This window comes from Sinocyclocheilus rhinocerous, unplaced genomic scaffold (genome assembly GCF_001515625.1).
Source record: "Sinocyclocheilus rhinocerous isolate Xijiao unplaced genomic scaffold, SAMN03320098_v1.1 scaffold8, whole genome shotgun sequence".
In the NCBI taxonomy this organism is placed as follows: domain Eukaryota; kingdom Metazoa; phylum Chordata; class Actinopteri; order Cypriniformes; family Cyprinidae; genus Sinocyclocheilus; species Sinocyclocheilus rhinocerous.
In genome coordinates, this window is record NW_015666800.1 from 2796578 (window position 1) to 2808220 (window position 11643).

General features: G+C 35.4%; 1 protein-coding gene across 2 annotated transcripts in view; it reads left to right on the forward strand.

Annotated features, from left to right (window-relative positions):
• The first annotated feature begins 7089 nt into the window (after window positions 1–7089).
• The window catches only part of LOC107733173 (tectonin beta-propeller repeat-containing protein 2-like), a 17673-nt gene continuing 13119 nt past the window's right edge, over window positions 7090–11643 (forward strand). The window contains exons 1-8 of one of the 2 annotated variants that reach the window (XM_016544716.1): window positions 7090–7203; window positions 7721–7978; window positions 8084–8212; window positions 8569–8700; window positions 8859–9016; window positions 9121–9427; window positions 9523–9655; window positions 11444–11622. In XM_016544716.1, coding sequence (XP_016400202.1) covers window positions 7760–7978; window positions 8084–8212; window positions 8569–8700; window positions 8859–9016; window positions 9121–9427; window positions 9523–9655; window positions 11444–11622 — 1257 coding nt within the window. In that variant the 5' untranslated portion in view covers window positions 7090–7203; window positions 7721–7759. The remainder of the gene's footprint in view (window positions 7204–7720; window positions 7979–8083; window positions 8213–8568; window positions 8701–8858; window positions 9017–9120; window positions 9428–9522; window positions 9656–11443; window positions 11623–11643) is intronic. The other variant, XM_016544717.1, reaches the window with a different exon arrangement.

Consider the following 11643-nt stretch of genomic DNA (forward strand, 5'->3'; position numbering starts at 1 on the left):
AAAATAAAATGCATTTTTGCATAAAATGCAAGATATCAAGATATATAATATATGTGTGTGTGTGTATGTATTGGAGTATATCAAACAAGTAGCCCTTGAGACTATTTTATCCCTTCAGGGAGCCCTCACTCACAAAAAGGTTGGAGACCCCTGCAGGAAAGTGATGATTATATGTTGTATATGATGTGTCTCCGCTGTTGGTTGTAATATTGGTGAAGTAAATCCACACTTTGCTGAAGAAGCGTTAGTAAATTCTTGAGCAGCAACCACAGTACCATGTACTCCACCATTGTTGTGTATGTTTGTTCTTTTTTTTCTTGCTTTTAAAATCGACACGTGCTGCGCATGTCTGCGCCGTTGTCATGTAAACAAACAGGCAAAACACATAAAAAGTTTCCAGTTTTTGGCTGAAAACATTGTCGTGTAAACGGCCCCTAAGACTTTCTGCTTTTCAAGACATTACAAAATAACATCATATTCGAATAGTTACAATTTTCCAAAACTATACAGCCAGAACCTCTCAGTGTGTAATTTGTCACTAGTGCATTCAGAGCACATCCTGGAAATCAGTGAGTTCGTTTTCATTCATGATATTAATTGATAAATTCTCTGAGCAAAAATTATATAGATTTTAACAGTTGCACAGTAGTCGTAAACAGTGGAATGACATTATTGTAGGTCCAAGTAACCATGTAGGAAGCAGATTGGATGGAGGTGGTAGCTGTGCATGGAGAGATGCTGACCAGCACACAGAAGGCTGACTCGGCACTATAACTGACCTCTATGCAAGAATGTTTATTTTCAAGTTCGAGAGATGCATTTAATGCAGAACAAATGCAAATGCATAGTAAAAGCCTCTTCCACAAGCTATGAGAGTTTCTACTTCTATTAATTTCTTATGTGCATTACCAGTCTATGACTTATAGTCTATAAATTATCTATCTAAAATTCACTTAACCTTCACAAATGGGGTTTACCACATCAGTAATGGATAACTCCTGAACCGATATAGACCGAAAATCCATAATATTAGCTGAATCTCTAGAAGCAAAATGATTTGTAACAACTTGATATTACTCACATGCAATCGAATGCCCTATAATTAGATTAAATCGATGAGAGACCTGAAACATAATCAGTTTAGTGGAAAAGGTCAGAGGCATTTGTTTCTTGTGAAATATCTACAACCTGAGTTCACATTATGGAACGAGAACAGATAATGAATCAGTCTTTTAAATCTGCCATTTCATTTATACTGACCTCTTGGCCTTTTCAGCTATGAGGGTCTTAAAACTGAAGTGTTTACCAACATCTTAAGTTTTCAGATTAGAGTGCTGTGCACAAGTAATTATGAAATTAATCTCCATTTAAGCGCATGTCGCTTTAATCCTGCCGGCTGTGCTCTCTCTCTCTCTCTACCAGAAACAAGGTCACATCACACCATTGTTATACATAATACATAAACTTCAGGAAAATGCATCTGTGAGATATGCTAATATTATTAAAATCCATTTTCAAATGCAAGAGGTGGATCATGGAAAGTTTTGTGACTGCAGATGTTTGCAAAAATGGTTACCAATGAATAATTTGGAAAACTATTATTGTAGTGGATGTGCAGTTGAATATAGCCTGTAGATCACAGTGGTTCTCAGCTGGTGGGTAGTGACCTGAAAATGGATTGCAGGTCTATTTTGATAGGGTCTTGAGTGCAAGTTATAAAATTAAACTTTTAAAAGGGAGGATGGAGGAATGTTGTTTATATCAAAGACTATTCTATTACAACTAATGCAATTTTTGAAATACTGAGAACTATTAAAACTATTGAAATACTGAGACATTTGTACATGTTTCTGTTTACTCTATTCATGTTTAATTTTTTTATTTATTTGTTTTTGTTGCGCTTATGCTGTTTATAGTAATATTACTACATTTTAATGTTTGATTATGAATATTTTTTAGTTTGCTTTAGTATGTGTAGTGCAATGGGTCACCACATGATGTATAACACTAAATCTGGGTGCTGAAGCAAACGTACAGTATAAATGAGTACAGTATAAAAAGTCTAGTTGTATAGAACTATTACTACTTGACCTTAGCCTTAATAACTACTTTTGAATGGAATTTGGTTGATTCTGTCATATTAAATATTTTTGACTTGAATAAAATCTGTTAATTTACATGTTTCCACATCTAAACATCTTTTACAGTGGCTCTAAAGCATTTGTGGCAAGAATGGAAATGAGTATACCAATGGCATCACTCTCTGTCTCACCCTCAGGACAAAATCTATCGGCCTCTTTTTCCAAACGTCACATCCACACAAACAGACTCATGAGAATTGCCTTATGCAGCTTTTTATGTTCTATTAATACAGGTGCATCTCAATAAATTAGAATGTCGTGGAAAAGTTCATTTATTTCAGTAATTCAACTCAAATTGTGAAACTCGTGTATTAAATAAATTCAATGGCAAATAAATAGTGAAATATTAAATTATTTTAAAAAACAAAAAACGATACTCTATATACAACTAAAAGCGCCAGACGGTGGTGGCAAATACCTGTCTTAAGTCAGTGAGTCATTCAATCATTCATTCAATCGATTCGTTCAAACGGCTGATTCATTAAGAAACGAAGTAAGTGACTGCCTTTATGAATGGTTCACTGAATCATTGATTCACTCACTCGATTCGTTTAAAAACGTGGATTCATTAATGAAACGCCGCTGTGTGTTGATCAAAGACGCACAACAGTTCTCCTAGGGCTTTTATTTTAAGGCATGTTTCTAAGATTCGGAATAGAAGGAGGCATCACTGTAGAAGATTTGTCGCCTCGCGCCACTTCCCGTGTGGACAGTCACCACATCAACTGATTATAATGGCTTCTCTTGGTGTAGACACGGCTTTAGATACAGATTAATCACACGTCTTAGACTGGAAATATCCAGAATTAGGTCAAACAAAAGGTGTCCATGGGAACGGTGCTAGTGAAACACACGCCATGCACTGAACAACATACAAGCATCATGCTCATCCAAACAGCGCCTGTCCTGTGCCCTCAGCTTTTTGAGCTAACTGCATTTTTTTTTATGTAACTTCCAAAAACAACATTGACAGCATCAGAAACAAACCCGTAAACTGATGTCCAGGGGCATTTTTTAAAACCGAATTAAATGTATGCATCTTCAATATGGAATACCACGGTCTTAATTCCAATGGATAATTCAGTTAAAGGGGTCATATGATGCTTTTTTAAAGATCATTATTTTGTGTATTTGGTGTAACAGAATATGTTGACATGCTTTAATGTTACAGAGTCGCGTGACAGACACAGTGATGAAGTTGGTGTGTGTTTGCAGTACACAAGCCACGGTTAAGACGGCTGACTCCACTAGAGTCTTAACTTTGATGAATATCTCTTTGGTTTTGAGACTTTAGTCTTTGCAACTTCAGGGATCTTATCTATGCACAATCAGCTTGTAACACTCCAAAGAGAAAGGAAAACTTGAAATCGCATCATATGACCCCTTTAAAATAAAAAAGGGCTGTTACTAGTAAAAATCCAATCAGTGTAAACAAAAGCCAGCCATCATTACTGAATACATTTACACTGCAATTAACCTACAAATGCATAAAATGTTATGAAATTATACGTTTAATATTAAACTAAAACAGACACTAGGTGGCGGCAAGTCACTGTCTTAACGAGTGAGTTATCCATTCAACTGATTCCTTCAAATAGGTTACGCTGATTCCGAAAACACCACAACTTGTTGCCGTGGTTCAGCTGTGGATTTGTTTCTGTGATAATTATAAAGGCCAGCTTATTATATAATTATAAATTATAAAATAATTATAAAATAATGTGTTATTAAAAAAAAAAAAAAAAAACATTTTCCTGACAAAATGATCAAAAAGATGGCAGGTAGGGGACATGTTCGGGGGAGCACGACTTTTTATGTTGAGAGAAAGACATTTATTTCTCGTGGCCATGCGTTTATGCTGCCTTCACGTGCTATCGAAATTATCATAAATATGAGTTTCCTAATCGGAAATTGGACGTGAACGGCCTCTCACGTCGTAATGTACTACTGGGAAATTCGGAAATAATTTTGATACCGGAGTTTCCGAGGTGGGCGGGTCATAAACTTTAAACATGGTGGAGGGGACAACCGTCCATTGCTGCTCTCAATGCTGTTCTCACAACAACTACATCCCTTTGTCTTGTCGCTAAAGTAGTGTATTTATAGGCTAGATATGAACGATCGTTCGAAGCATATTGTGTTTTATAAGCAGTGAAATAAGCATGTATTTGACCGAAATTCCAGAATTGTCAGCAAACTGCATGTATAGCGCGGTGAATGATTATGATTGTCAACCAATGGGATGCTACATTTTATTCTTTCCGACATTTGAATACGACAAGCTCGTAATCACGACTTCATAAATGGGAAATAGGAAATTTCCGATAGCACGTGAAGGCAGCATTAATTTACGAACCTGCGTGACCATAGCAACCTTGGATATTCAGAAATGGATATTATGAATAGGGTGAATTCGGGTAATCTGGGACATTTTTTGCAATTTTGACTTCTGCGATTTATTTTGATATCTATCTAACACATTAGATCAACACATTAGACTTTTCTGAAATCCCTAAGATGTTTTCTAACCACACCAGAAGAAAGAATGTTGGTATACATATTAACTTACTGTTGTAAATAAAGTACTCATGTTATATGCTATATTAATTAACAAAAGTTGCGTATGACTTTGGAAGCAAAGCACCTAACTGCGTCTGATGTTTCCAGATAATCTTAATAATGAACGTCTTTAAAGCAATATATTTGCGCACATTTTGGTTTTTATAAAAATAACATGCATAAATGAGAAAATAATGCGGGAAGAGCTACTTTTTAAATGCAATAGGCTAAGCCACAAAAAAAGATCTCAATGTGTTACTCGCGTTGACTGACTCACCTGCGTGCATGGAAAGCTGAATTGCTTCAAAATATATCTGGCTTGTCGAGTATTCGCATAAATGGGTATGTCTTAAAGATCAAATTTAAACAGTACTTTAGGTTTTGGGGTTTGTCAATGCTATCTAACGACCAGTTCGTATGTATTTTACGAGGTGGCTCATTGTACGAATTCGTACGACCTCAGTCGTAGGCTACGATTTTGTACGATTTGTCTAGACCCAGTGCTTGAAGTGGGCCGGTACGCACCGGTACGCAGTACCGAATATAAAATATCTAAAACAAATAAAATTGTTATTCATCTATTGCACAAAAGCAACATGAACTAATATAAAATAAACGATTAACAGGTGCAAGCATGAGTTTCTATTTAGGCAATAACACGTGTTTGCAGCGTTGAGCAATGCAGTGCTGAAATTTGCGTGCTCACGAATCCTCTCATTATAACTAAGGATGATCAATGTTTTCACTAGTGTATGTAAGAAGTTTTTCAGTAATGCGTATGAATGAATTTCACTAAGGATGATCAATGTTTTCACTAGTGTATGTAAGAAGTTTTTCAGTTATGCGTATGAATGAATTTCACTAAGGATGATCAATGTTTTCACTAGTGTATGTAAGAAGTTTTTCAGTAATGCGTATGAATGAATTTCACTAAGGATGATCAATGTTTTCACTAGTGTATGTAAGAAGTTTTTCAGTTATGCGTATGAATGAATTTCTCTAAGGTTGATCAATGTTTTCACTAGTGTATAGGTTTTTCAGTAATGCTTATGAATGAATTTCACTAAGGTTGATCAATGTTTTCACTAGTGTATGTAAGGGGTTTTCAGTAATGTGTATGAATGAATTTCACTAAGGTTAATCAGTGTTTTTTTTATGGGGGGGCCTATAGGACCGCATTTCTAGGAACCTATAGTTTTTTTTATTTTTTGTGTATGTATATTAGCAGTTTATACTCTTTTATAGCACTTGCTATTCAATTCTGTATTTGTATTCTTTTTAAGTAATTAGTTGTTTAATTGTAGGCTATACATTTAGCCTAATTATTGTCCTGACCAACCCCTAACACTAAACATACCAGTTGGTAACCCTGTTGAAATATTAACCTAATTTGTTTCAATATATTCTATATGTAGCCTATTCTGGTTTTAAATTCTTTTTTTTTTTGGAAAGAATGACTTGTGTCTGTGCGATACTTCAGTTCATTAGCCACTGTTACACCGCATTCTGTGACCACCGAATTATGTGATTTTAGTAGGCGCTGTAGTGAGGGTAGGTTTTGGATTAGGATTGGGTTTAGGAGTAGATTGGATTAGCTCAAAAGAGCACCTACTGGTCACAGAATTCGGTGCAACACTGGCCCTGCAGCAAGATCAGTTAACAGATGTGGTGCTCTGTGTCATCATCATAATAATGCTGATCTACAGTCCATCCAACAGACTTTTTGGTGAAGAAACATTTGGGCAAACTAGTCAGAGGCTAACTATGTTATGACTGAATATGTTACTGTTTGTTCAATTTCAGATCCATAGTTGTCTTTTTCTATTAAATTTGAGTGCATGTCAGGGATAGTGAAATACAGACTGAACTTTGCCCTTTGTACTGGTGGTACTTCATCAAGCATTGCCATTCCATACAATGATGATATCATTATTTTATTAGCTGTGCATAATTTTCATCTCCTTTTGTAGAAATGAGAATTGTATGTTGGTTTCAAACAATTTCATTTAAAAAAATTTACAGTTCAAAACAATTTTAAATTAGAATAATTTTGGTAAATAAAGCATAAGAATATTTCAAGAAGGTCAACATGAAAAGATTAATGTAAATAAAATCCACAGAGAGGAGAGTTTATTATTATTAGCCTATTATTATAGCTTTATTAAACCTCTTCAAATGACAAGCAGGCACTATCATTGTTAAACACAAACACAATAAATCCAAGCATCATACATAGATCATACATTATTTTTAAATGTCACAAACTTGGATAAATTTAAACAGTTCTTCCTTTGTATAAGGAATTTAAGCGACGTGAGTTTCACTTCCGCTGCTGTAGGTGTCGCTGGCGTTAAGTTTCTGTTTCAACCCAAAACAGAACGAAGAAAAACACGAGCCTGTCAACAAGAGCTATCTGTCAAAGCAGCAGAATTGTCAACAGATCGCCCTCTTCTAACCTATAAAAACGTTTACGGTTCAGAATCAATGTGAACCTTTCCCGGTGGTAAGTTTTGTAGAAACTGAAAAGCTCAGGTAGTTTACCGCGTTGAGTACGTTAGCTAGAAAGCATAACGTTACACATCTTTTATAGCAAATTGCAAACGACTGTTTTTTTGTTTGTTCTTAGTCTTTGTTATTTATTCAAACTAGTGCACAGGCCACAAATAAAACAGTTGGACGCGTACTGTCCTGTATTATCGTGTTTAACACGTTGAAGCCTTTTTTTAATGTTGGAAAATAGCATTGCGTTGTGTATTTAAGGCGTGGTTAATGTTGTTAATATTGGCTTGTGGGTGTGTTCACTATTTAGTTCACTACACAGATGTTTAGATGCGATTGATAATTTAAGTGTCAATGCGGAGTGGACGTGTTGTGTTAGAAAGAACAATGACTAACTGTCCACGTGATTAAGTTAAGCAATAGAATAAAGCTCCATAATAACTTCTATATTGTGATCAGAGACATAAACTTTTAAAATATTGTACTTGGAAATGGACTTTTGAAAATGCTTTTTTTTTTAGGTTTCATCATCAGTGGATGCTCAGATCCATAGGGTGACCATGGCCACCTATCCAGCACCACTGCCCTTGAGGGAGTTCTGCCCCCTCTACTACCTTCTCAATGCCATCCCTGCTAAAGTCCAGAAAGGTTTCCGTTCGGTCCTGGTCTACTTGACCGCATTGGACAGCAACAGTGATTATATGGCCATTGGCAGCAGCATTGGCATGCTGTACCTTTACTGCAGGAGAGTAAGCCAGATGAACAAATACAATATAGAGGTAAGTCTGCTTAGTGCTTCCTCACTCTTCTGCATCACTCACTGTTGATCTCATCTGGTTAGGTAATGTTTTCTACAATATATCTTTTGTAATTTGTTTTAATAGGGCAAATGTGAGGCCATTACTGCAGTGAAATTGCTGAATTGTTTCGATGATCTTGTGGCTGTTGGGACAGCATCAGGCCGGGTTGCTTTCTTTCAGCTTGTGTCACCATTGCCTGGTAGAAATAAACAGGTACAATTTCATCTCTGATTACAGTTTTCAAGTAGCAATGGTTTCATTAAATAAGTGATTAGGTTTAATTTTTTTTCTCTACGATAATTCACACTGTATTGGAATAACAATGTCAATGACTGACTATTTAATACAGCATTTTTACTTTCCTTTTTTTCTTATTAGAAGATACAAATTAAGCATTTATTTTATTTAGGTTTTAACATTATTTAAGGTTTGTATATATCCAAAGTAGCTATTTTTCGTCCCTTCCTGAAAAAAAAAACAAAGAAACAATTATCTGATTGATAATCTGATTGTTGATGAATACATCTTATTAGTAAAAGACCATGGTGTCAATTTTTGTCTTATTACAGCTGAGAAGATTTGATGTTGTGGGCTTGCACAAAAGCACAATTACTGCATTAGCATGGAGTGCTAATGGCATGAAGCTCTTCTCTGGTGATGATAAAGGGAGGGTGGTTTATTCTTCTGTGGACTTGGATCAAGTAAGCCTTTTATAAGCAGTCGATTGAATCTATTTCAGATATTCGCTGTTAGATGGACAATATAGTTTAAGAAATTTGCCTTTCTGTCTTTCTAAAATCTGATTTTGTTTTACTGTCTATTGGCTGAATATATGTGTGTGTGTGCATTGGTCTTTTAGGGAGTGTGTAATCCAGTGGTCTTCTTTGAAGAGCCTTCAGCAATAGTTCAGTTGGAATATAGTCAGAAAGTACTTTTGGTTTCGTCCCATCAGCGCTCAATGCTTTTCTACACGCAAGAGCAGTCACATCATCAGCTGGGCACTAAACCACGTAAAAGGTACAAAACCCTCAATCCATCTTCACCTAAAAGTGATCTATCATTGTCAGGGTTGCAGCACTGCGTTTATGCTGAATTCTTGATATCTGGCTTTCTTTTTACAGCAATGGCAAGTTTGGTGCCTGCTTCCAACCAGCTCTATGCAAGCAGAGCGATCTGGTGGTTTACGCAGCCAGGCCTGGGTTGCGTCTGTGGAGGACGGATGTGCGGGGACGTGTCGGGGAGACCCACGTCCTAAAGCCACTTTTTAATCAGGATATACCTCAGTTTGAGCTGTTCCCACGTTCAGGCTTCAACGGTGGCTACAGACCTTCAGAAAGACAGTTGGGAATAGTCAGCTGCTTCCTGAAGGAGGGCTGGGTCCTCAGCTGGAACGAATATAGCGTTTATGTTGTGGACTGTACCAATCAAGTATGAATGAATCTAAATTATATTCATAATTGAAATGTTGCCAATGCAAACTTAATTTGTGCTGTTTTTCTCACTTATTTAATTTGCTCTTTAAGGTCATCATTGGAGGATTGGAAAGCAGTGGAGATATAGTGTCTGTGTCATGCACTGAGAATGAAATCTTCATTCTGAAAGGAGATCGGGACATTTTGCGGATCTCAAATTGCCCTGAGGGATTGGTTTCCAACTGTGAGTTGCAGTACTGATGCCGTAATGGCAGTTTTAGTCATGCACTTTGCTCCATCAGCAGTACTCCGATATTAAGGGGTAGGAAAAAGCCTCTTCTGCCCTTGGCAGTTGAAAAAATGCAGTGTTTTTACTTAGTCATCCTTTATAGAGTCAATTTGTATGAATGGTAGCTTCCTGAGTTACGTTTAATGTTGATGTGTGCCCCCTTTCTCTCTCTCTCAACAAAAAGATGAAATTTAAATTCTTAGCAGATAGTTTAGGGATCAGTTTTTAGCAGATAGTTTAGGGATCAAGTTTTTTAAAATGTTTTGAAGCATCTCGTATACTCACTGAGTTTATTTGATCAAAAATACAGTAAAAACTAATATTTTAAAATGTCATTACAATTTTTTTTATTTACTACACATGTATATTTTAAAATGTAATTTAGAGATGTAGAAATTATTCTAATATGCTGGTGCATAAGAAACATATTATTATTATCAGTGGCTGATATTTTTGTCAAAACTGTGACAATTTTTTTTTTCAAGATTCTTTGAGTAGAACATTCGAAAGAACAGCATTTATTTGAAATATAAATTTTCTATAATATTATAAATGTCTTTACTGTCACTTTTGATTAATTTAATAGGCTAGTTCACCCAGAAATAAAAATGCTGTTATCATTTACTCACTCTCAAGTTGTTCCAAACCTGTATGAATTTCTTTCTTCTGCTGAACAAAACAGAAGATAGAAACCAAAGAGATGCTGGTCTCAGTTGACTTGCTTAGAATGAAAAAAACAACAACTAATTTTAAAGGGGTCATATGATGCGATTTCATTTTTTGCTTTCTCTTTAGAGTGTTACAAGCTCTTGGTGCATAAAGAAGATCTGTAAAGTTGCAAAGACTAAAGTCTCAAATCCAAAGAGATATTCTTTATAAAAGTTAAGAGTTAGCCACACCTACCTAAAACGGCTCGTTCGAACACGCCCCCACAGATTACAAATGTCATTAAACTTTCAATTCATATGATCATGCCCTACTTGAAAATCTACAAATGATTTTAACAGAAATTATACAATGATTAAAAGCTTATTTGTTAATGTACTTTTCAATGCTATACAAATGTCATTAAACTTCAGTTAACATATTACCTAATGCTCTTGTTTACATTTACAAATGTTGTGAAAAAAATAGCTTAATTAGTCATTTTAAGCACTTCACAAACTATTTATGTTAATATATTATTCACAGTCCGTAAAGGTCATATGAATTAAAATATGACCATAAAATGATCTGTTAATTATTTGGTAATGTTTAATAAGTTCATTAGTAAACATTAACAAGCACATTATCTCATGTTTCTAGCTATCTGAATATATATATATATATATATATATATATATATATATATATATTGACTAATGATCCGTTAAAGATTATATAATGCTTGTTAATGATTTATTAATAAAAAAGTTATTATAAAGTGTTACCAATTATCTCATTAATGTATCCTTGCTGAATAAAAGTATTACATTCTTTCCAAAAATAAATACATTCCTTAATAAAAAAATAACGTATTGACCCCAAACTTAAGGTAGCTACAACCAGTAGCCCCAAAAATGTCACACTAAAAATTATTGAGTTTTCCTATGAAAATGTTCTAATGTATTTGACAAGTGTCAGCAAACTTCTTTTTTTAAATATTTTGCTTGAAAAGCATTTTTAAGTATTACCTGAGTGCCCACACTCCTTTTGGGGCCACTGTATCTTAGATACATATCTTTCTTATGCTTTCTTCCTCAGTATTAGACCACTCCTACCATTTTACATCTCCTCTTTCCACACCCACTATATTGCTGCCTCCTAATGGTGCCGTGGAAACGGCTCAGCCAATCAGGACCATGCCCATTATTACAGAGCAGGAGACTCAAGCCAGTCCTAACTCAGAGGAGGTGCATGATGGGGTTGAGGAGTCAGAGGAGGTGCAGGAGGAGCAGCATCCT